The 26,902-nt window shown below is 39.5% G+C and overlaps 1 protein-coding gene across 1 annotated transcript in view; it reads right to left on the bottom strand.

Annotated features, from left to right (window-relative positions):
• Nucleotides 1-15,016: 15,016 nt before the first annotated feature.
• GPATCH2 (G-patch domain containing 2) overlaps nucleotides 15,017-26,902 on the bottom strand; it is a 62,065-nt gene continuing 50,179 nt past the window's right edge. Inside the window, exons 9-10 of the mRNA XM_053458691.1 lie at nucleotides 24,695-24,783; nucleotides 15,017-15,360 (exon numbers count right to left, since the gene is read on the bottom strand). Coding sequence (XP_053314666.1) covers nucleotides 15,191-15,360; nucleotides 24,695-24,783 — 259 coding nt within the window. The 3' untranslated portion in view covers nucleotides 15,017-15,190. The remainder of the gene's footprint in view (nucleotides 15,361-24,694; nucleotides 24,784-26,902) is intronic.

Below are 26,902 nucleotides of genomic sequence, written 5' to 3'. Positions count from 1 at the left end.
AAATTGTTCATTGATATATATGTAAAATCTGAGATAATTAGTAATTCCACTATGTTGCAATCCATCCAAAAATAAAATGTGACCAATTTATTTTGGGGATAATTTTAATATTATGCAGATTGTAAGGTGGGTATGGTTTTCAGCCAATCAGAAGCTCTGAATGGCTAGAAGTGTTTAATGCCCTATTACCATAAACAAGCTCCAGCTTTTAACTAGTGGTCCTCGAAGTTCTAACAGCTTATGATGTAATAGGTTTTCTGAATTGGAGATCATGTTTTGCTGTTCTTGACCCTTGGCTTTCCTGACTATTCTTCTGCCTAGTGATTCTGTTTCTGTATCGCCCTACATGTATAACATACCTGTCTTGTCTTGGCTTTGGGATCGTCTAAACCCCTGTCCTCTTAGCTTGAGGCTCCCCTCCTTGCCAGGTGAGCCATGGCTGAAGAACTTCTGAGGTGAGTGCTTATTCAGCAGCGGCAGACCTGACAGATCCAGTCTTTCTCTCTCTCTCTCTCTCTCTCTCTCTCTCTCCCTCTCTCCCTCTCTCTTCCCCTCCATCGACTCATATCTGCTCGTCTCCTCTTCCCTTTGCTTTTCTTGGCTTTCCTCCATTTACCTTTGCTTTCCTCCTCTTCCATGCACTTTCCTTGGCTTTTCTTGTTGCCCTCCGCTCTTCTTTGTTGCCCTCCATTTCCATCTGCCCCTGTTTTCCTCTACTACCCTTCTATAAAGCTCTACGTAAAGTCTGGCCCTCTATCATAGTGACATAGGTCTCTCACAGGGGCCCCACAGATAACTGGAATTTTTAAGTTGCTCCAAAATATATTCTTCTTGTGGTGGACAGAAGTGAGTAGCAGGCTTTAGAATACAAGCAGCCGCCTTTCTCTGCTGTGTAATAAGTAATGTGACAGGTGGCGTAAGCGCCACATAGACAATTTTTTTTTTGCTAAAATAGGCAACATTTTCAGACAATTTCCAATGAGCTCAGTACCATGTACCCTATTTATGTATGCTAAAGAACTCTCATTTAAAGATAAGTGGAAGAAGAAAAGCCAAAATTGGCTTTGCAGATGTTGAGAAGAAATTCATTGCAGGCAATCATCATTTAATATCTTCGGGTGACTTTTGGAACAAGTACTTTCTGTAAATAATAAATCAAATGAGTTGGCACTAACAACAATCTTTCAGACTTAGAAGGAGGAAAGCAGGGATATTAAAATAATAGAAACATTAACATAGAATGTGGACTTACCTTGAATCTATGATTAGGCGTGCACCGGTCATTTAGGGAGAGGCACTAAATCACTGTTTAAACCAGTTATTTACCCATGGCGTTAACACCGTGAGTGCCAGATGGTACCCAGTGCCCTGTTAGTCTCTCTGCCATTCTAAGAGAAAACTGTTGCTCCAGGTGCTTAATGGGTTAATTAAGCCGTATCAGGCCCGGACTGGCCACCTGGCACATCGGGCAAATGTCGGGCACTTACCCGATCTGCTCCAGCGGTAGATCAGGTCCTGCAGTATGTGGCCAGCGGGTGGCCACACACGGCACATGAGCATAAAAAGTAGTATGCGGCTGCGTATATATATATATATATATATATATATATATATATATAGTCGTTGGCTGTGCTTGCATCATCAGACAGCTGCTGGGTTTAAAGTGCCAATGTCATCCCCAGCCGTAAGCCTTTTTGTACAAACAGGTGAGCTTTCCTACCCAACGTTGGTGGCATCATGTATGTGGTGGGATGACCTGACCTGCAGGCTTATGTATTCATACATGGTGCGACATCATTGCTCCAAACCCCATAAGCCAAGGAATAAGAAGAGTATCCGTGGACCGGAAACACTGATTTTTGTGTCCTCCCCTCTCTGCAGAACATTATGAAATACGTCCTAACTTCACAACATTGGGTAAATGTTATAGAAGCCATGCCGGCTACACACAGCCATCCATAGTGTAAATGGGCCATTACAGGCTAGATTTCTGGCCATGGTATACCACCATGGAGTAACATTGTGTCCACAACATCTACACGATTTCCTCAATTAAAGCATACCCTTTTCTAAATATAACAAGTTTCCTGTGTTTAAAGCAAGCTGATATGTCGAGGCCTACACCGCTTTATTCACACAGTAGCCGACTTGACTTCTTCTTTTTCTAGCCTCTGTGAGCAGTTTCGGGAGTTTTCTTTTTTCGCACTCTAGAGATTTGACACATTCTTTAATTTTTCAGCCTACTGCTTTCAACTGGGCCTGCATTCATCTCTTTCAGTTCCAATATATACCGGTACGTTTCTTAGAACATTATTTCAAATGAAATCCTTGCTGTGTGATTCTCGCAATCTAAACAAAGCTGTGATTCATGGGAGACGGTTCGCCTGATCCCACGTACTTTCTGAACTGTAGTCCTTTTCTCCGCAATACACGATAGTCAATAAAACAAAATGTCTGTGTCTGTAACAAAGTCATTATTGAAACTTCAGTAAAGAAAAAAGCATCGATCGCATGTTTTATTATTATTAGAACTATTGTTACTTTTGGTGTTCATTCTTTAAGTCATGCGTAAAGCATTTTATGCTAATTTCCATTTATTTCCCATGATCCATCGGTGAAAAGTTTAATGGAATCTTATAGGAACTTGACACAGATAATGCATTCTTTTTAGAAGTATTTGGAGGGGGCTGACACAATTCAGTCATCATAGTGGGACCTTTGAACAAATGCCAAGTAAATATATATATTTATATATATATATAAAGTCCAAAAATAGTTACCGGCGCTCCAGGGACTTTGCAAATGACCACACAAACAACTTCGGTTTTCAAGTCAACGTTTCAGTCTTACTGCTGCAGTTATTTGGCACCGGGCAGAAATTTGGCATTTGGAGTGCAATTGTTAATTTCGGACTTTATATATATATAACTATAGACTATAGGTTCAGAGATAGGATGCAGCCTGCGAAAACAGGATGGTGTGTTCAATGCTTTGCAACATATACAAAAGAAAAGAGCGCCACCTACAGAACAAACATACGTCCGTGGCCACATACACTGGAATGAACTGAATCAGCTCTGATTGTAGTATTTCACAATGAGCTTCATGTTTAGGAAGAAACTTAAAAAAATATATATATTGTTATAGATGTGAAGTCTATCGAGAATTTTCTCAATAATTAATATTATTAATTAAAGTGAAAGGGATATGATAAATATTGCATAACATAGTTTACAAAAACAAATCTTAAATAAATTACAATTTATTTTCCCAATTTATTTACTTTCTAAACTTGGGTTAACACAAAGCTTTTTGCTACTTTTAGTGTCCCTCTGTCACCCACCACATTGTGTGGCCCTGCTGTGACATCCACTCTGATTGCATGGAGGTGGTGGGACATTTTATCATGCTCTGCTTATGTACTAAACCCAGCTTACCCAACTGGTCTGGGAAGCTAGGACCTCACTCTTGGCATTGGGACTGTTAGCAACTATTATTATTTATTATTTTTATTTATTGGTTTATATAGTGCCATCATATTCAACGGCTCCTATAGAAATCTCTACATAACAACCTAATGCTAGAGTTTGGCGTGTGTCATAAGCTCATGAGTAAGCGCCAGCACAGGCGTGTGCTGTGTCCATTTGTTCCTGGATGTACACTTTAATTTAATATCAAGACCAGCGATTTCTATCCATTTATTTGCTGTGTATGGTGTCATCTTGGAGGCATCTTTAACTCCTAACACCCTGTCAGATTCAACCAGGCTTCGGAACGAAATCTCTTGACGCCCCTACCAAGGTGGTAGCCAGATACACAAGTTTATGTAATACAGTTGTAACTGTGTTCTACAAGAATGAAAAAATATAAAAACAGGGTACTTAGCTTTTTAACCCTCTATTCATTCCTCGGAACACATATGTGGTAGCTTCCCCAAGGACTCTTCCTTCAAAAAGCCCCTTATAACAGGTATATGGATAAAACAGAACAAATTCTGGGGATACAGCTTTAAAAATACTCTGTAAAGAGAATAAAAACCACAAATGGTGCAATAACGTTTAAAAGGTTTAAAACAGCCACACTCACAAGATTGTAGTAGGAACTGCGCCTTAAAGATAGCCTGTATCTTAGGAATCCTGAAGATTTACTGGAACTTTTTAAAACCGCCTCAAAGTTTTAAAAACCGGTCTTCTGCTGGATACAAACGGATGATAGGCAGGCAGGGTATCTTCCAAAAGTTCTTTATTTAAAATAGCCCATTAAAAATGCTTAATGTTTTAAGAAACTAAGTCCAACGCGTTTCGTCATATGTTGACTTCATCAGGGACTAGTTATAATACATCAAGAAGCATAAGCTAACAAAATATAACACAAGTTTATATGTCATAAATACCTGGTCACTTGCAGGGCTTGACATGTAGTCTCCGGCTTGCCGAACGCTGCAGGTGGGGTCTTTTCAGACCCCGATATGCATGCATCGACAGCACTCCCATCAATATTAATGGGAGCATTTTTCTGCCACCGATCAGCTGCTTCAAGCAGCCATCAGTGGTAAGAATGGATGGACCATAGAGGAGAAGAAGAGCATCTGCTGCTGCAGGGCTGCAGCATCTATATCAGGCCAGTGCTTTGTTTCATGTATTTTTATTATTATTTTTAAGTTGTATGTGCTCTAAAGATGGTAGATAATGTTTTCTACGTATGTTTTTATCATACTGCCATTTGACTCTGCTCTGCATTGTGGCGCATACAATCCCTTTGCTGTATTTAAGTGTATATAAGCATGGATACACACTGTACAACATCAGGAAAAAGCTTAACAACGCACATCCACTGAGTTATGCTTCCGGATGCAAACACCACGGGGATGTCTTCCAAAACCAGTGAAAACAGACAAAGGATATCTATCCCTCTACGAGGAATAATTTTCTAGCGCTTTTGACTGTGTTACCGTTAACAAAAAGAACCAAAATATGATCGGTTATCTTCTCAACAGGTAATAAAAAGAAGGTTTCTCGCTGATCTCTATATCACATAAACCTGCAATTTTTGGATAATAGCCAAGTGTAATTTGGGATTTTGAAATTATCTGTATATTTAAAGTCAGATGGCAGCCAGTGTTAAGAGAAGCCTGCAGTTGGCAGCAGGAACCCTTCATGAAGAACACTCCGTGTCACACTATTGGTTTTGTTTTTTATTTGTTTTTTTTACTTCTATGCTGCATACGGCATGGGAATTTAACAAAAAAATGTCTACCTAAACTCACTGCATTTGGAAGCCGACCAACAAGGGGATGCGAATATTCAGCGATAGAGACCGAACCACCAGAGCAGGGTTTGCTCTACACACAGTAAGTGGCTCTCCTACTTAACATCTGACAACATCACATTGTTGTTTTTTATTTTGTATTTGTCTTTTACTTATGTGTATACGCCTTCCATCCATTTACTTGGTTGAGTTGTTCACTAGGTGCGCCATCACTTTTTAGTTGGTACAAGAATGAGTGTTTGCAGGCAACAGTGAAACATGGCGGAGCTTCCTAGCAAGATTGGGGCGAATGGAGTTGGGGATTTGGTCAGAAGTACATGCAGGTATTTATCCCTCATGGGATGCCATCTGGGAGACATCTGATTGGCCCCAAATGTATTCTGTAGCATGACAACGACCCCAAACATACTGCCAAAGCCATTAATAACTATCCTCAGTGTAAAGAAGAACAAGGGGTCCTGGAAGTGATGGTTTGGCTGCCACAAAGCCCTGATCTCAACATCACCAAGTCTGTCTGGGATTAGATGAATAATAATAGATGATCTATCAATCTATATATACATTTATTTAGTGTACCAAATTGGAAAATGTAATATTTATTTATAAAAATACATAATCGTCCGTATTTTATGGTATTTTAGGTAATAAATGTTTACGCCGTATGAAGAAAATCAGGTAAACATTTTGTGTTACTTGTACTAAATGGTTTACCTACCTCAATCGTTGTCTTTTTTAATACAGAATTCCTTTGAAAATCAAATGGTAACAACCCCTTGAAAATGCTGGTGAACTAATTTTTTCTATTTGAAGGGCAACACAACTATTATTAAATAAGTTGTGTTTTCTAAGATAAGCTTTTTGGGGGTTTATTAACCGATCCAGCGCTCAGTATTCCAGCCCTTCACATGGTATTATTTCATTCCATACATCTATAGCGCGTGTAATGTATACAATAAAAATATCTTTTCTTTCTGCCAGTAGTCCCGATTGATCGTATGCGTCCCCGCAGAGCATAAATACATTCCAGAGGCGTTTCATTACAAATATACGGTGTGAGCGCCTTCGTTTTCGAGACCTATTTTTACTTGTTACCGTTGACCTCAAGTGATTTCGAGCGGCTCGCTTTATCCTAACGTGGGTCCCACCAAGAGTCACAGGGAACGCATAGAAATTAGCTGTTTAATCCGCAGCCGTACACCTCCTGTTTTTATGCTTTATGAAGCTGTGTGGGGTTTCTGTTGCCGGCCATTTAAAGTGTCACCTGTCACATCTCCCAGAGGCAGCCAACTCTCTGTCTTTATTGTAACCAGTTTCACGCAGAACGCTCTGAATATAATCATCTCTGCTCTCCCGGTCTCCTGCTATGTACCCACCTCAAGCCGAAGCACTGATGCAATCCCCTAACTAAACGGGAAAACATCTGACACGCTGCTCCTTTGATCTTCTCAGACACAGGGAGTCATATTTTTCTGTTAACCACTGGCGATTATCCTTGATAGATCATACATGACTTCACGTTTTCAGTCATTTATCATATTTTAAGAAATAATAAAAAAAATAACATAAAAACTTTAACATTCCACATTAGATGGCATCGGTCGACATATTTCTTTTCGAAAAAGTCATTCCATAAATAATATTTCCCTGTGATTCCAGTAAATGCTGAAATAAAAAGGTACAGAAAACATTTTGGTCACTGACCCAGAATTCTTTTTTTTTCCCTCCAATGTATCATTTAAATATTAAACGTAGTTGTTAGAGATGAAACGTCAACTATGTACTTAAAACATTTGTATCATTTTAAAAATATAAGTGGTTGGAATGATTACTAAAATATTTTACGCAGGTATAAAAAATGTTTTCTAGAATAGACATGGTAATAGTTTATTTATCATATAACAAAGTGCAAGGTAAGTGAACAGAAGAAAAATCTAAATCAACACAGTAACTCGGAAGGTAGGTTGTTTCAAATATCTTGGACAACTAAGTACAGGTCTGTGGATTTAGGCGCCTCAGTTGCTTCTCTTGTAGTCTCCAATAGACTCGATGATGTTGAGATCAGGGCTCTGGGGGGTCACATGATCACTTACAGGACTCCTTGTTCTTCTTTACGTTGAAGATAGTTCTTAATGACTTTGGTTGTACATTTGGGGCCGATGTCATGCTGCATTAGGGGCCAATTCTGATGTTATTGCATGATGGAGTATCTGCCTGAAGTTCATTCTGGCCAAATCCCCAACTCCATTTGCAGAAATGCAGTTCAAAACTTGCAAGGAACCTCCACCATGTTTCACTGTGGCCTGAAAACACTCATTCTTGTACCGCTCTCCAGCTCTTCGGTGAACAAACTGCCTTCTGCTCCAGCCAAATATTTCACATTATGACTCTTCAGTCCAGAGAAGCTGCTGTCATTTTCTGCACCCCAGTTCCGGTGTTTTTGTGAATACTGGAGTTGCTTGGCCTTGTCTTCTATGAAGACCACTTCTCTAGACAGTAGAGGACTGTACCAGGGTCCCACTGTTTCTGCCAGTTTTTAAATAAGCATGATGTGTCTTTTATCTGCTGCACTAAGTTTCCTTGGCTGACCACTGTATCTACGGTCCTCATCTTTGCCCTTCTTGAAAAAAGCTTGGACAGAACACACGGAAACCTCTGTCTGCCTTGAAATTTCTGCCTGGGAGAGACCTTGCTGACGCAGTATAACTACCCTCTGTCTTGTTGCTGTGCTCAGTCCTGCAGCGGTGTGGGACTTTCGACATTAAACTGTCTTCAGCAATCTAACCTTGTTATTGCATTTGGCCGTTCCTCACCCAGGGTTATTCTTCCTACACAGCTGCTTCTGTCTACATTTTAAATTAATGATCATTAGGAACCGTTTGGTAAAAATGCTTAATCAAACCCCTAACTAAACAACTAAAATTATATATATATATATATATATATATATATATATATATATATATCATACACATACACACATTTTTTACGCAGGGAAAGTTCTAAAAATATTATATGTTGCACCCCATGTTTAATGTTAAGTATGACAATGTGGTATTTTTTTATGTAATAAATAAAAAAAAAAAACAAGATACATTTCCAGTTCTTTAATCACATGAGGTTAATGTAATCCTAAAAACAGTTTGATTAATTTGTTCAAATCTACATCAGAATTATTCAAAGGAAAAAAAAAACATAGCCCTTTGTGAATTTTCAGTGTAAGGAAAACGCAAAGAAAAATAGTGTTTTAGTTGGTGGTAATCGGATTGTGAAGGATTTAATCCCGAATCCCATTTATAACTGTGCTAGCTATTCAAAATTAAAATGAGTCTTCCATCCATGTAGATCATAAATAGGCATTTATCAGGATTATACAAGTTTTCTCTCCATCTGAATGTGTAACCAAAATGTGTTTTCTTTTCGTCGCTCTCTATGTAATTACCATGCAACAATAACAAAAGTGACATGTTTGAAGAACAGATAAAATGCTGTAAATTGGCCAGTAATGGCGATATTTCCTCATCTTTTGAAAAACCCATTTATTCTCTCTCTCAACAAATCAAGGCATTGTCAGGCTGTACTCATCTCCTGGCCAGAGGGGCTCTTCCAATTTTTCGATGTAAGTGAATACTGGAATGCAGATGAGGTCTTTTAACCAGGGCTTGCAACTCATGCAGCTGATCTAAGCTTGCTTCAATTTCTAAATCATCCATAATGGGGCCAAGACCTCCAAAGCACTAAAAAGAGCCGGCTGACACGCTGGACAAACTGTTAATTTTTTTTCCTGAAGAAACTGCTATATTGCACATCTGTCAATGCTGCTCAGACAATTACTCAAGGTTTTTTTTTTTTTATAAGGAACAAAAATCATGTGGCTGTGTTTCTATGCAGAATTTTAACAGAGATAAAAGAGACGTGGGCGATATTTAAACAGGAATTTAAAACATTGGTGTGACAGGGAACTGCTTTATCATACAAGGCGGTTCACCTGTTGGTTGGCAGTGATCTACGCACTTACTGATCCTTTACATGGTCCTGCTTAAAGGGACAGTGAAGAACTTTCTGAATACTTAAATGTGAATTCTTAAAAAGAAATCCCAGAAAACATATAGCACTTACCCAAGGTAGAAGCTGCAGCTACAGAGCTGAAGCTGCTTCCTCCTCCTCAGTTGACAGTTCCTCCTCAAGAGTTGACAGTTCTTGCCACGGATTGGCTGCTTGAAGCAGCCAATCGGTGGCAGGAAAGTACTTCCTTTGAAATCAATGGGAGCGTTTTCCATACAGGCGTACGGGGTTCTCAAAACACTGACCAGCGCTGGAGCTGACTGGCAGTAAGTGTATGGAAATTAGCTGGGGAGGGGAAAAAGCACATGGGGAGATTCCTTTCTATTTGATTCCATACTGGATGTACAATTACAAAACAGGTCCTGATCCAGTTAATGGAACCTAATGGTTAAAGATTTTAACCATCAGCCCATCAAGTCTGCTCATTATTCTACCCGCTGTAAAACCTAAAAAAAAAATGTACTTGGGCTTCTGTTTTCAGGACAGCGTTATGTATCCCATGCTTGTTTGAATTCCATGCCATGATATTAACCTCCAATCTTTTGTCTGAAAAGAGCCCTTTCATCCTTATCCCTAAAAACTCTATATAATTTGCCCCAATTCATTGTTCCCCTAAAGAAAGTTATCACTTCCTTCAATAAGTATAAAATGTGAGAAGTGGTGCGCAGGGTATTACTGTGATTGGGGATGTCGCTGCACAGATTTGCTTTGTTTTCACCGGTGGCTTTAAAGTAAAATAGCCAAAAAGTTTAAATATTACAATATATGTGTTACTGTGGTTTCAAAAGAAGGTGCTACTTGCCCTGAAAAAAAAACATGCATAATCTGCGTGGGTACATCAGGCATAGAAAAGGGGATTCGAGGTTTAACAAACATATGCTAAAAATGGAAAAAGAGCTCAAGTCTTTAGGGCAGGAAAACCAATTGTTCATGAGACCAAATGGTACCTGTTTGTTGATGCTCACTTTTGTGTTTCATTAAACGTGTTGCTGTCTGTGGATATCATATTTTGCCTGTTATCGGTGCACGCTTTGGGAAGTTACATCCGGTCGGTCTACACCAAGAAGCCAATCGTAATATGGCTATGAAATTAAAATCCATTAGCATTTTTATTTTAGTTATTTTTACTGCTCTTTTGTTTCTCTACAAACCTCACTGGCTCCCTTTGTCAGAAAAAGGACGGTTTCCATAATATTACTATTTAGACATTACCTTCTTTTTTTTTTTTTTTTCAAGTTTAAAACATTTATTGAAAAATATAATATGATAATACAGATAACATCAAAAAATCTTAAAATATTACACATAAATGAATAAACGTCTGTTTATCTTCACAGATCACATATCTGTAATAGGATCTATCATCATAACAGATACAACAATTGTAAGCCAGGATATTCGACAATTTATCCCCAAGCTTACCACATTAAAGAAGGAGGAAAAGAGAGAAGAAAAAGACATCAATAATCATACCACACTCACGTTTTTGATGTGGAGACATTCAGGCGCGTTCGGATTTCTTCGGCTCTTTCCGTCAGTTGTTTAAGTTCCGATTTCTCCTCCGCGAGAACGAACAGCCGAACGGAACGTGGATATAAGATTTGCCGTGATCTGCTATACAGTTCGCTCGATGTGAGTAGAACAAGAAAAGAAAAGAAAAAAAAAAAGAAAAAAAAGAAAAAAAAAAGAAAAAACGGCAAATCTTATATCCACGTTCCGTTCAGCTGTTCGTTCTCGCGGAGGAGAAATCGGAACTTAAACAACTGACGGAAAGAGCCGAAGAAATCCGAACGCGCCTGAATGTCTCCACATCAAAAACGTCAGAGCGCACGTCACAAGAAGCGACGGAACACACAGATAAAAAGAATAGCGACACCGAATACCGAACAGGAAATCCTTCTCTTGAAGAAGCCACACGGCGAAACGCGTCAGAAGGACCATACGGAACCCCCACAGCGGATTTACTATTATTTTATTTACGAGGAAAAGACCACACGGGACTCCCCTTCCCCCCCCCCCTTGGTGGACTTCATTCGTTTTAAATGCACTCCGTGCATGGATGAACTGTGAGTGCAATCTGAAGAAGCAATTCTGTTTTATTGAGATACTGCACTATGTTCAGTTTTATTTTCTAGATCTTACATGAAGATCAATTAAAGATTTCACTTTTAACAACACTTGAGAGGCCTGAAGCATTCTGTTCGTTTGTGAGTGCATTCATATTTTCACACACTTTTTAGTGTTTATACGATTTACACTATATATATTTGTTTTCTTCCCTATATGTACCTGCGCCCCAATCACCTGTATATCTTCATATCCGCACCCTAAGGAAGAGTGCTTTTTTGGGTTGCTGCGGTCATTTGGGAAGTATATTATTATTATTATTTTTCATTATTTTTCACTTTTTCACTATTTTTATTTTACTCACGCACACGTGATACAGCACATTATCTTTATTACAAATTGTGTTAAATGTATGCAATTTCTGATGTGCTTGAAAGTATTTAGACATTACCGTCTCTTTAAGCTTAAATTAAACCATAAATAATCTGGATCTTACTCTGATTGGCCAGGGTGTAGAAGGGACAGACACGTTCTTTAAGCCCCATTCTGGCAACACTCTACTACATGCCACATCATGTCATCCGTAACATGTGCAGAGAGGAATCCCGAATAGGGCGTTTGTACATTTAAAACGGAATTGCTCTACTTTTTGTATTCTGTAAAAATAAAAAGTTTGAAGTTTGGTCTCTTGTTCATATCGAGTTCCCGTATTCCCACATATATCAAAGAAGACACATCAAAAGCATCCCATTTCAATATAAAACAAGCTTTATTTTTTTTTTTAAATCTCCAACAGCAGATCTGGTCAGTTTTAAAGCATGTTACAGAAGACAGAACAACTTAAAACATGCATTATAATACAGCTATGACAACGGGTGGGTTAATGCGCATTTGTATAGCAAGGATAAGAAAACATGCACTAAATAATTATTTTCATTTATGTATTTATAGCGCGCGTGTGATCCAGGGCAAGAAATGATGCCTTTGCGCTATACTGAGGCTATTAGAAATTTGGGAACATTACAATTATTCCATTTTTGTTTTTTTAAACATCACACATTTTTTTCCCCGTCATTTTTCATTATCTGAGATCAGTTATGTTATAGAATTTTTTTTCCAGAGTTTTATTTAGTAAGATTTATAAAAACATTTACTACGTATACTTTGTCATATTTTTTATCTTACTAAAACTTCTGTTTTTAATCACTCTTTAGTATAAATTCAACCATTTTTCCTTACAATACCTGTTTGTTATACATTGTGGATACATTTTCAGCCGAGAAGAAACTACGCAAAGAACTTCAAACACTTAGTATATAATTACACTGCTGTTGATGCATGTCCGATAGCAAGATTTGGTAATCAATTTCATCTCCACTCCAACAGAGGGGAGCTTTGGACTTTTAAAGAATAAAAAGAATGAAAACGCAGACTCGTGCAAATTAAATCACAAAGTAGTCTTAAGTTGACATGAAAGAATTCCTGAATGCTCTGCACGAAACCTTCTAACAAGAACATCAAATGGTATACTCTCTGTCATTCCTCCTTAGTAGAACATTAATCAGGTGCAGCCACTCGGTCCTTAAAAAAGCAACCAGTTCTATATGGCAGTGGAATACGCCACCACAAGTTGCTGGGTTAAAAGGGGTTAAAAACCATAATACAAAAACTAGAACACTTAACATTTGCAACCGATATAACTCGCGATATAAAGTGATAGCAAAAGGTGCAAAAGACTTGATCCAGCCTGAAGGGCTACATGATAAAACCAGAATTAAAATACAAAAAAAAGGATTTAAAATAAACTCCCCAGAATCAGAATTAATAAAAAAATCTGGGAATGCGCTGGACATGATTCCTAAAACTACCGTCATCCATCCGATGGACAAGCACTGATTTGTTCTTACCCAGCTAGGTCAAGGTCAAAACTTTGCTGGTGGGATGAACAGTTGGACTCGCTGTCGTTACTATGCATCGTGAAGGGTCCATCCCAGTGAACTTCTCATGCAAGAAGGGCTGAGCTGGCCCCGACTAATGTTTATTCAACACAGGGAGAGCAGATGGAAGAGTGGTGGTTCCAGCTCCTTCACTTCACTATGCATTATGAAGGTCCAACCATGGTGAGCTTCTGCTGTCGCCCTATATGATGTATAGGTAAATTGGGTAGATTTCTTCAGTTTCTATGCCTGCTGAATTATACATTATACAGGGCCAGCTCAGCTCTTCTTGGTGGAGAAATCTGGCAAGAGTTGACCCTTTGTAATGGATAGCGAAGATAGGGGGTTAAAACCACAACTCTGCGGATGGTAGATTCTCTAGGCGTTGGCAGTCAGCTGAATTTACAGAGCAAGATGTAAACGGACATACTCAAAGAGCTCAGAGGACCCTTCTATAGACGTAAAAGGGGCCTCTGCCTTCTTGGAAGCGTATGTAAACTTCACATCTTGTTCTGTGTATCTGATGACCAAACGTATCACGTGCTTCTAAAAACTATCTTCTCTGGGACCAATATAGAAATATTAATTTTTTTTGAGTGAGGCTCGAGAACTAAACTGATGTGCTATCTTTACGAAATACTGTATATTGTTGCTTTCCATAGGGGACACTCGTCGTAAACTATATTAGGCATAGAATACACATCTGTAGGTCCCCCCTTAAAACACATTTTTACCGGTTGTTTCAGTTTCTAAATTATCTACAAATAGAGAAAAGGCTCATATTTAGCATGTTGCGCAATCACCGCTTCAGGAGCTGAAATACTGTTAAATTAACATTTTGGGAATATCACTTTTCCCAAAAAATGTACAATGCTTGCAAATATAAGCGAATCAATAAGACAATTCCGCTACCGACGAAGAGATTAAAGCGAATGTGTCGCATAGTGTGTAGGAGAGGCGCGTAAATTCATAACATGGCAAGAAAGTGTATGGAACCCCCAAAAACTAGGAATCGCTTTCCTGTGACCGCCATCAACCCTGCCATGCAAACGCATAACTTTCTGAGGCAACCGTCTATAAACATTTTATGTCACATATACATATGTATATGTATATATATAATTAGTAATTCTGCTAGTGCAAAAGTACGCTTACACACAAACCAGTCTGAAGGGTCTCTAATTAGGCTCTTAATTCGGAACATTTTAGTAATAAACTTTGTCCTTTTTTAAATAAGTAGATCAAGATGAACAGTAGGGCTTAATGTCTAAATCATGTAGGTTTTTTTTCCTGCTGTCCAAATAATATTTTTAAAAAAGAAAAACTAAAAAAAAAAACCACCTAATAGTTTGTTCTTCTAGATTGTCTGACCAGTAGACTTTGCCTTTGGTCACTGACTAAGAGTCTTTTCCAATTCAGAATTAGGTCATTAAAACGGTAACCATATTTTCGTTATTGTTAGGAAGGCAGGCAAACTAAGACTGGTGGTTAAACCCGGCACAGAAAAACATAATTCCAGGGATAGATTGTTAAAAAATATTTTTTAAATGGTCTTAAAGTAATAACATATCTGAAATCTCAACCTTTCATCTGTCAACTCTGACCCTGTAATGCGAAGGAATGTATCAGTTTCTGTGCGGAGTGACTTGCACACGGGGCTCTATATTGGTTTATGTTAGACTGTTTTGAGAACATGGATATTTCTTGGAGGTGAAGAGCTGGTGTTGATATTTTAAGTTGTTTGGCTTCTGTTGTGTAAGCAGGGAAAAAAAAAAAAATAAAAACTTTAGAAATAATATTTACTGACAATATAAACTTTCCAAGAGGTTTTTAAATGTTAGTTGGACGTATTCACATCAGCTAAAGCCGAGCCCCAGTCCCTTCGGCCTTTGAAGAGCTCGTATAGGCTCAGATATCCCTTTGCCTTCAGGTCCGAGTCCTGTGCCGGGGGTCCAGCCCATGTTCTGAAGCATCCGATTTCCAATATTACTGTCTGGGATTGGCTGGGCATTCTCCCCAATGAACCCTAAAAAAACAAACCAAAATGTATTTAATGCAACCTTACACACACAATATCTATATCTACCTATATTATATATATATCTATAGATATATGTATAGATATATATTCTTCCTTTGATTACATTTGAATAATTGAGGCTTGCACACTGTAAAGTAATCGTTGGGAAGAGAGATTTAAGTTAAGGCGCATAACAAACTGAAATATCCCTGTAAGTTATGGTGGCAACATACTCTAAAGAGCTCAGTATAAAACATGATAAATGTGTTCTCCCCACCGTTTAAGATGGTGTTTATGACAGCATTAAAGGCTAGTTTACATGAAAATGAGAGATCATTCATTTCCGTGCAACAGCTGTCAGGACAGGTAGAGTCTATTTAAACCGCGCACTCGCATTCCGAACGATACTCTGGATTTTACAAGGATTGCCACGAATGAATTCAATTCCATCTGTAACCTAAAATCAGATCAGAGGTCTAAAGCAGCCGGAGGGTACACATCTGTTTAATCATTTTTGAAGACAACAGCTTGCAAATATGCTGATTTCGAATGTTGCTTAATGCTTAAGAAAGACGGCCCTCGTAGCTTGTGGCTCTTAATATTAAAACAGACGCATTCTGAAGGATACAGGAAAGTGTTTGTCTAGTTTCAGCATTAAAAAAAAATTTACTTATGGGGTGATTATATATATTTTTTCTAAAAATAAATAAATAAATAAGCATTACACAAAAGGCCAACATTCATTGCAGTAGATTACATAACTTTTCAGATCTACCAAAGGTGGCTTTGGGAAAACCCAGCCTATGATAAATAGGGGGCATTTTCCTAAAGTAATACGTATGTTTGGTATATTCTATAATATTACATCTAACGTCTATAGCTATAAATGAGGTTAGGACTGGGGGACCAAGCCAGATCACGATTTATTGAATAAGGTTCAGATTTCTCTGAATACAAACCCATAAATTGTAACCTAGACCTCGTTTAAAGGGGTTTATTGCATCTAGCTGGGGGGATCTCAAACTACACCTCAAAAACCCAACAACATCCCAGGGGTTTGCAGATGGCAACTAGGCAGTCTTGGGATGGGGGACATTTAATGGTCTTTGAAGACCACTGATCTAGGTAATTCCCAGTCTCCATCATTTACTAGAAGTATACTTTCAACAAGGGGGGGGGGGTCATGGACCATCTAACCCAATATACGCTGAATAACTTAAACCGGGAATTTGCATGCATTGTTTTTCCAGTTAAGAAATGTAAATATGGTCTAAATATTCTTAAAGGCACACTTGTAAAAATACACACATTTTTAAAAGATGTTGGATAAGACGTTTGCCTCATTATCCTCCCTCAAACTACATGAGTATAGATGAGAAATACACAAAAAATAGAGAATTCAAATGGAAGAAATATATAGAAACTATGTCTAAATTGCTTAGTGACTATTGTGCTCATTGTTCCAAACCTTTTGATTACAAAATCCCAACCAAACCCCAATGTATAAGTTGGGTACCAGAATTTTTAAGAGCCAGGGGATTCACCCACAGATAAATAAAAGACAGCACACTATTTTTTTTTTTTGCTATGGCTACCTGGGACTTATCCAGCACTTGGATATCCCAATGTTTGATGTAACACTGTATTTTTCCCTATACCGTACATTAAGTACAATGTGAAACATGCACAGCGCTTACCACGTTCCCGGGAATTTTATTTTAAAAAGCCCTCCGTTCCCTTGCATCTGATCTTCCAAGGAGTATCGAGGAAGGTAATTTGCTGGCATAATTGGCTCAAGAGATGAAAATCTTGTATCGGTCTCTCTTAGCTGCTAATCTATCCAGCTGACTCCAAGCCTAATTGGCAGCTTGTTAGAAATTTGGCTCCTAAAGAGGTTCTATTGATGTTGGATAAACAGCCAATGGAAGCGCGGTAATACATGCTGTTTGCCTTTTACACATGTGCTTTAATTCCCTTTTTGAGAGAAGAAAATAAATAAAATCCCTTACTTTTGCAGTATTAGTTGGCACCTTTTTCCAGTTGGCTTTTAGTTTTATTGGACCCCATTCAACAAGGCAAATTGAATAACGTTCTTCTCCAGACAAGTAATGCACTGAATGCCCATCTAAGAATGCCAGGGGGTAAATGGAATCTATAGTCCCACCAAAATCATGGGGCTTAATTACCTTTACATGCAAATATGATTTATCCAGCTTTTCATATAAACGCGCGGGGGGAAAGAATCCAATTATTTCTAAAACAGACCTCATACTGTCTGTAAACTGATCCCATGAGCTTGCGTAAGATTCATTTATTATTATTATTTAGCTATTTGATTTTATTCTGGCCAATCCTATCACCTGCCAGGTTTTTAGTTTTTTTTAAATGTTTGTTAATGCCAGTCACACAAGGAACTATGTGTGTTTTGTTTGCAGTCAACTTTCCCATCGTTTGTCCCATCTAGAGTATGGACTCCATTCCCTTACTACACGAAAACTATAAACTGCAAGTCTGCTTCTTTCATTTCTAAATAATATGATCTGATCCAACTAAGCTCGAGATCCATTTTGGTCTGGCCACACTGGCAGCTCAATAATGATATCAATCCTTCTCTTCCCAAAGAGGTCCTGGGTAGGGGAGAGAACCTCCTGTGTTTGGGCTTCAGCAATAAACTTACACTTTGGCCACTACATGCACTTTAACGAATAATAGCTGAGAGACCCCTTTAAATTAACAACATCCCCTTTGCAAATGCATGGAGGGACTCCTATTTGCATGCCCCCATAATCTAGGCTTGCCGATGTGCTCGGTGTTTGCAGCTGCACATGCATGTCATGTTCATCTCCGGCCAGCGCCAGCACTGACTGGCACAAGAGAAGGTGCACATCAACTACTCCTTAAGGTTGAAGAATGCATGTTAAAATGTTTGCATAAAAGTACTTCAATAGGTTGTATGGGACACACAATTATCTGGCTGACTGTGTGTCTGTCCTTCTAAAAGCTTTCTATAGTAGATGAACATTTTTCCTGTGTGGACCTGTCAAGTTCTTCACTCATCCAACTAGGGCTGCAACTAACGATTATTTTAATAATCGATTAATCGGCCGATTATTTTTTCGATTAATCGATTAATCGGATAAAAAAAAACAATATGCAAATTTTTCGTTTATTTAAAAGAATTTAATGAACTGGATGTTAAAAAACAACTTAAAATTTACATTAACATTCTTATTTTGTTATGATGTAATAAAAAACAATATTTTCAAAGTACAAGAACCCAAACACAATATTTATGAAACAAAATAACCCCAAACATTCTGAAAAGAGGTGGACTATTACTGTTCAAGAAACTTTGCCCCAGCACTTTGCACTTTGCACCCAGCACTTTGCACCCAGCACTTTGCACCCAGCACTTTGCACCCAGCACTTTGCACCCAGCCCTGGCACTTTGCACCCAGCACTTTGCACCCAGCACTTTGCCCCAGCCCTGGCACTTTGCATCCAGCACTTTGCACCCAGCATTCAGCACTTTGCACCAGCACTTTGCACTTTGCACCCAGCACTTTGCACCCAGCCCTGGCACTTTGCACCCAGCACTTTGCACTGTGCCCCTGCACCCAGTCTCTAACTCTGCCCTGCACCCAGCCCTGCCCCCACATTCTGCCCTGCCCCCACACTCACACTCTGCCCTGCACCCACTCTGCCCTGCACCCACACCCTGCCCTGCATCCCCACCCCCACTCTGCCCTGCACCCAGTCTCCCACTCTGCTCTGCACCCACACTCACACCCTGCATCCCCACCCCCACTCTGCCCTGCACCCAGTCTCCTGCCCTGCACCCCCCACCCCCACTCTGCCCTGCACCCCCACCCCCACTCTGCCCTGCACCCCCACCCCCACTCTGCCCTGCACCCACACTCACGAACCGCTCTGTGCGAATGGAGCCACTCGCACAGAGCGAACCGCTCTGTGCGAATGGAGCCACTCGCACAGAGCGAACCGCTCTGTGCGAATGGAGCCACTCGCACAGAGCGAACCGCTCTGTGCGAATGGAGCCACTCGCACAGAGCGAACCGCTCTGTGCGAATGGAGCCACTCGCACAGAGCGAACCGCTCTGTGCGAATGGAGCCACTCGCACAGAGCGAACCGCTCTGTGCGAATGGAGCCACTCGCACAGAGCGAACCGCTCTGTGCGAATGGAGCCACTCGCACAGAGCGAACCGCTCTGTGCGAGTGGAGCCACTCGCACAGAGCGAACCGCTCTGTGCGAGTGGCTCCATTCGCACAGAGCGATTCGCTCTGTGCGATCCGTGCACATAGACATGAAGAATACTTACCTCCGGAACGCGTCACATCCGTCACGTAGCTAAAAGAAGGCGGAGACTGCAGAGCGTGTAGCAGAAGCGGGGAACGCTCGCGGAGGTAAGTAAAAGGAGCCGAGTGCTCCAACAACGAATTGATCACTCGATTAATCGATAACGGAAATCGTTATCGATGATTTCCGTTATCGATTATTATCGATTTTATCGATTCGTTGTTTCAGCTCTACATCCAACCATGTCTTTATGGACCTGGATTTGTGCACTGGGCACAGTCATGCTGGATTGGAAAAGGGCCTTCCACAAACGTTCTACAAAGTTGGAAGCATTGCATTGTCCAAAATGTATTTATATGCTGAAGCATTACGATTTCCCTTCACTGGATGTCAGGGGGCCAAAACCTGATTTAAGTAATAGGTATGCCCAAATACTTGTGTCCATATAGTGATGCACAAAGCAAAGTTCATAAAGACGTGGTAGGATGAGTTTGGTGTGGAATAACTTGACTGGCTGCACAGAGTCCTGACCTCAACCCCATCGAACACCTTTGGGATGAACTGGAATGCCGGCTGCAAGCCGCAAGCCTTCTCATCCAACATCACTGCCTGACCTTACAGACAAATGCTCTACTGGATGAATGTCTCTGAGGTTTTCTGCCCACAAGGATAGCACGGGCTCATAGGAACTGGTTTCTAAACTGCAACTATCTTCTATATTAGAAGTTACATAAGCGTTCTGGACCTCAGAGGTCCTTTCTGCAGGTGGAGACATCTGAGGTGCTGAAAGCTTATATACATTTACATGTTTTGCTAGCCCAATAAAAGCTATCTAACTTGAACCAAATACTCCATTGTTGCTTAGACTTACAGAGCCATAAACAATTCTTATTATCAAGGTTAGGTGCAGAAACTAAACGTCAAAAAGCCACGCGCTTCCTGCCCGTGTCACCCGCGAATGTACTTTTCACAGCTCAAAAACGGTGTACAAAATCTTTCTGGAATGTGACTTTGAATCACGTCTGATACCATAAATATAGAAATCAATAGCAAACTCTATCAATATTTATTTTACTGCTTAATACAAAAATACAAAGGTGAGAACAAGACAGCGTGCGCTGGGTGTTCTTGTCACAATTAATAAAGGTTTATCCAATAACATAGGCGAGTATTCTATAGCTATATATATATTAATATATATTATATATAGTTATAATGCCACATATAGATTTCTAAGGTGGGAATGGGAAGTGTGAATCTGTGTGAAGAATTTAGACACCGCATTTCATACATACATATTGCGTGATTTTTGTTTTGATTTTTTTTTTTATCCTGGCTACTTTTTTTTGCTGCACTTCTGAAGATATAAATTTGGCCCGATTACATGTATTGATGAAGAAAACACTTTGCTTTCCTGAAACCTGTAAAAAGTATTGTGGGCATTGTTGCTCCTTGAAGCCTCTCCATGCACTCCTTTTGCTTTTATGATAATGCCCCTTATATTCTAAATGTTCATTATATAGTAATAATCAAACAAAATTTAGGAGGCAGAAAATTTGAAGTTATGCTCATCACTTGATCAATAAAAAAGGTTAATATATTTAGTTTAGATGCTTCTGAATTTTTAATATCCATCTTTAATGTATAAAACCTTGATTACAAACCACTCAATTAAATTACAGGATATTAAAAGAGGGTGGCTCATTTAAGATGTTTCCAATTACAATGTAAATATAGTACGTATATACAGCATTTTATTTTGGGGAAAAAAATAACTTTTGGAAAAAACAAACCATCTTCAAACTATTGGCCAAACTTGGCTAGAAAAAAAACACGCACCCCTGTCCGGTATAACACGCACCCCTGTCCGGATCGGAAGTGAGGGAGACGCGGCTGCAAATCATGCAGCTGTAGGATTTATTGGCGTATAACACGCAGGTAGGGTTTACTCTTCTTATTTTAGTTATAAAAGTGCGTGTTATACGCCGATAAATACGGTATTTTGGAAAATGTCAAATATTGTGTAGTTATTAATTCTATCGCTTTAAAGCGGCATGTCTGGGAAAACACTGGGGTTTGCTGTTTTAATCAGTTTGGTATAAAAATGGAAATCTGTTGCTTGTTATTACTGTGAGGCTGAAATATACCCTTTGTAAATTTTCAACAACTCAATTATTCGAGTATTAGTTCTTAGAAACTGATGACGGGTATGCTGATTGCGTCGTGATTTGGCTACTTACATGGGGAATCATCTGAACATGCTCTTTAAGGATCATCTGTGGATACACGCACCTGCAAGGCCACATTTGAATGTCTTCATCCCTTCTGGAATGGGGAAACTGTTGGTAAACCACTTTCTGGAACCCTGCCTTGGCCTTGGAGCATACCTACATTACTGCTTGAAGATAGACATACTCTAGTAATGTTTTTCCAAACTGCCTTTACCTAGAGCTGTGACCAATATCCCACTGAATTAAGGAGGGCTCAGTCTAAAGCCATGAACTCTACTTTGCTGGATTATTTTCTGGAAAGTCTTCCAGGATCCACACCCCGTATTACCCCATGTATAAGACGCACCTTTTTTTTATTTTTAGAACAATTTGGGGTCTAAAAATTGGGTGCGTTTTATACAGTGGTGGTAGATTTTTTTTTTTTTTTACTAGAAAGGGGACCTGCTGCTTAACTGTTTTTCTAAGCAGTGTCTCTTGATCCATCGCGGCCACACAGGAACCCAGTGGAGTCACGTGAATGCACATCGCATCACATGACTCCGCTCAGTTCCTGCTCGAGCAACGCAGAGGCAAATAGCGCCCCCCACAGAAGTCTGCAAGCGGCACCAGAAGATCTGCAGAGGTTGGTATGGTGGGGGAGTAAATGAATGAATGTGTGTGTGTTAGCATGTGTAGGGGGCACAGGGAGGCTGAAAGTGATGTGCATGTACTGGCTGCCTGAGCATGATAGGAGTGCGATTGCTAACAATTGCTAGCAGCTAACATCACACTCATATCATGCCCAGGCAGCCAGTACAATAACTATGTAACATATATTTTTTTACTTCAGCCCCCAAAATTAAGGTGCGTCTTATACTTGAGGAAATACGGTACCTCTTGAGTAATGCACCTTAACTCTAGATTGTAAGGACCCTCCCGACCCCTTGTTTCTGCAAGTGTAATTGTTATGTTGTTTACTACTTGTTCTGTTTACCCATTGTACGACTGTGCGGAATATGATGGTGCTATAAAAAACAATAATAATAAATAATTGTAATAGTAGAAGCACAGGGCAATACATTCTGCTTTCAAATTTCTTTCGACCATATACCCATAGGGACCATCTTTTAGATATAATTAATACAACAGTGAAAATATAGAATTTTAAAAAAGTACAAATTCCTACAACTTGCATTGCAATACAGGTAAGGATTGCAGGTGCATTGAGGTCATAGAAGTAGGTACCTTACTGTTAAGGTTTCTACAATTAAATGCTTCTCTTTAAAGCCAATTTAATGCAAAAACATACGCGAGATACAAATATAGAATGGACCTGAAGAAAAATAAGTCTTCTCTCTGATTGGAAGGAGCTGGGTGTCCGAAAGGCCCCTTTCTCGGATGTAGAATGAGGTGGATCAGCCTCTGGGGCAGGAACATGGGTGGGAAACCACTGACTGCGCACAGAGCAGGGAACGGTATAAATTAACATCATCAAATGTGCTGAAATTAAATACCAGACACTAAAAAACTCAGACTCTAAGTGCTATAAAAGTCACATAAATGTGTTAAAAACTTTACAGCCACTTAGCGCAGTTACTGTCTCTGTTTGCGAGCTGTAAATGCAACGCTTTCCTGTAATCCTAATTATATTCCCTGCCTCAGAAAGACGTTACATTTCACTTACACCTTGACCCTTTCGGGCATTTCATTTATCATGGTTGTTTTGTAAAAATGACTCAGTATCTACATGTCAGTGTAATTAAAATTGGCACTTTGCAGTGGAGTTTGTGCGAGGTGCTATATCGTGGAGCTGTCAGACCGGGACTTGTGCGTTTTTATAACACCCAGCTGGGCGATTTATGGTGGGATTTAATATCATAGACGTTGCGTGTGTTACAAGTGGTTAACACTCTTCCTTTCATGCCAGGAGAGGCTTTCATCTTAGGTCCGCACTGGCAAACTCAATAGCGTTGCGGATGCTGAAGTCCAGCAAGTGGAACAGCAACTTTAACATATCTTCCCCATATAGTATAGCCCACCGGGAACTGATATTAATTTACTCTCCTCGCTACACTCCCTGGTCAATTATCTTCGGAATTCTAGCACTCATCTAATCAGAAGTTGGCTTTCATATAAGCGATGAGAGCAGTCCCTTTTGGACGTCTAAATTTCGCTATTGTCATTAAAAGCCAAGCGTGCCAACATTTACTAGACTTGCACGTTTTCGTGCCGAATTTTACCGTTTTGTCAAACATCAGATGAAAGAAATGAAAAACGAATGTGCGCAATATGAAAATCCTAATTCGTTTGTTCATCGCTGCAGCCGCCATTTTAACTACACTAAGAGGACGAGAATCTCGCCGTTTTGATTCAACTACTTCTACGGGGTTTATTTCTTTTTTTTCTTTTCATGGTGAATTGGATTTCTGAAAACGTTGGATGAATATTGTCCGTACAGAAGACGAAGATATACAAATTTCGACGAATACAAACAATTAACACAAACTTTCCACCAGCGCCCAAGTCTAACATTTACTGATCAGGTTCTGTAACGGGAAGCTTGATACTAATACTTTTCTTCATGGAGTTCCTTGAGGAACATTAGGTTAGAACACTGCTGAGAGCCTAAGTAAAATATCTCTATTGATTGGATTTGGATGTTAATATCTTAAACATTTAGAATGTTTCAAGGTGGCTACATCTACCCTAAGAAACCCTAGAACCAAAAGAGAACCAGTGCTAAGTAGCTACAAGCGATCCTGGGACTCCCAGCGTAAATATCCATAATGTCGAGCTTTGTTGGGTCTTCCTTACCAGCTGCTGTAGGCCCTGGAAGTGGAGCAGCCTTCCTTCTTCGTTTGATGTCCCCCATGAACAAAGATCCTAAGTGGACGCTTGTTTGCCTGCAAAGTAATCAACAAAGAAAACGGTTAAAGAAAAAAAAAAGGCAGGCAAATTAATGTCCTAAATAATCTGAGCTTGAACCAAAACTTTCCCCACCAAGATAAAGCCGCATAATACGGCCACCAATCATGTTTATATCAAAACATAATTATGTTTGTTGACAAGCGTTCAGCATATAAACACACCATCATAAATCGTTACTAGAATGAATAATATAAAACCAATGCTTTTTAATTTCCAGACCTGGCAATCTTCCTACCTCAACGTAAAAATAAAAAATTAAAACATGCGCTCGGGTCTGTGACAGATGAACGGCCAGGATTAATTAACTAAAGGCGATCACAATATTGTTTGTGGGTTATCAATTGGTTACTAATGTCTTATTGTCAGATCCGGGTTTATTACAGGGACGTCGCTATCCATTTATTTAAAAGTAATATGCGAAAAGGGATATTATTCTCGGTGGCAAGCGATATAATATACAATCTTGGCTAATAGCTTGAAGCACCTTGTTGCATCAACCTCATTTTTCTGCTTGCTCTTGGTACAACGAGATGTTTTGCGGAGGGGTCGAAAATAAATAGTCGAGCTTATTTTACATTTTCAAAAGCAGATTGTGTATTTATTAGACTGTAACATGCGTTTAATGCACAGCTTCCTATATTATTTACGCTATAAAACCTCTTTTAACGATCATAAGCTCTTCATGTCCAAGCTTTTTTGGAGGAACAAAACATACATTCTGAGAAAAACAGTCATTAGGGTGGACGGTATGTTACAAGCAGATTTTAAGTCTATTGTGACAACCTCAAACTGTGTGTCAGTGTGATTCTCTTTACGAGCAACAAAATAGGACATTTCCATAAATAAAATAAAAGAGCTTTGTAGCATAACTAAATACTCTGTTTTTTGTATGCCAATCGCTTTATAAAGGAACCATGTAAACTTATTGACCCATAGATCTGTAGCGAAAGGTGGAAAAACTAGCCTATCAACTAATTTCCTGCCTGCTATTTCCCATTGTCTATCGCGGCAGAAGCAATCAGGTGCCAGGGATGGGGCGGAACCAACAGAAGAACATTACTGAACTAATCCTACATATCTTTGGAACAAATAGTTGATATGCTTTCATGTTATACACACAATGTCCCATTTTCTAGGAGCTCAGGTCATTGTCCTACAAGCCTAAAAGTAACAGTACTGTATATAAAACAGCAGAAAATGAGTTTATGGCTTAAAATTGCATAATTCTTCCAAATTTCCTACCTAAGAAGCTATTAACAAGTAAAATTGTCGCAGTACAGCTCCCCCTATAGCTGTGCCTCTAACCACTGTACGTTTGTTTAGCGTCTTTAACTGCAGGGTTAGCACCGCACAAGGGCTTTGGTAGCCATGAAAAGGAGCTGGGATAACATCAGACAGCATTAAATGCACGGGCAGTGAAAAGGGAACTAGGCGAGGAGTGGGCATAGCCGCTGCCCTGCCCCAGAAACAGGAGGGCGACTCCGAGACCCGGGTAAGCAACACTTCACCCGGAGACTCCGGGTTATACCCAGAGAGTTTAAAGACATGTCTACATCTCCCTCTTTATTCTACATTAACCATTCATATCATCCAACACTTACCTACATAGACTGTATTGGCTATTTCTCTTTATTTTTTGTGCCTGTTTTTGTTACATAAAAATTAATGAAAAATAGGCATGCGAGCAAAAAAAAGTTAGAAAAAAAATATATATATATATACACACACACACAATTAAATATATATATACACACACACACACGCACTGATTGATCTCACAGACTTCTACAAATAAGTGCTTGCTTTGCTGCTGTAATTATCTTTATAATTGATTATCTGCTCGACCGCATTGAGATATCAGGATTATTGATCAGCGACATTACGGCACACAGGTTGGACCGAAACCCCCGGCTCTTTAAGGCACAAACAATAGAGCTCTAAGCTATAGCATTAGGTAAAGACTACTTTGTTATTGTTGTCACCCCTCATGTAGAACATAGTAGTTGCTTTTTAATTTAAAATCAATGTATGTCTGAAAGGCAGGCTTGTTCCTTCATAATAAATGAATCGTTTGTCTTTGCAGAGCTCAACACT

The sequence above is a fragment of the Spea bombifrons genome, chromosome 3, assembly GCF_027358695.1.
Source record: "Spea bombifrons isolate aSpeBom1 chromosome 3, aSpeBom1.2.pri, whole genome shotgun sequence".
NCBI lineage: Eukaryota > Metazoa > Chordata > Amphibia > Anura > Pelobatidae > Spea > Spea bombifrons.
This window is presented reverse-complemented; position numbering and strand designations above follow the sequence as displayed.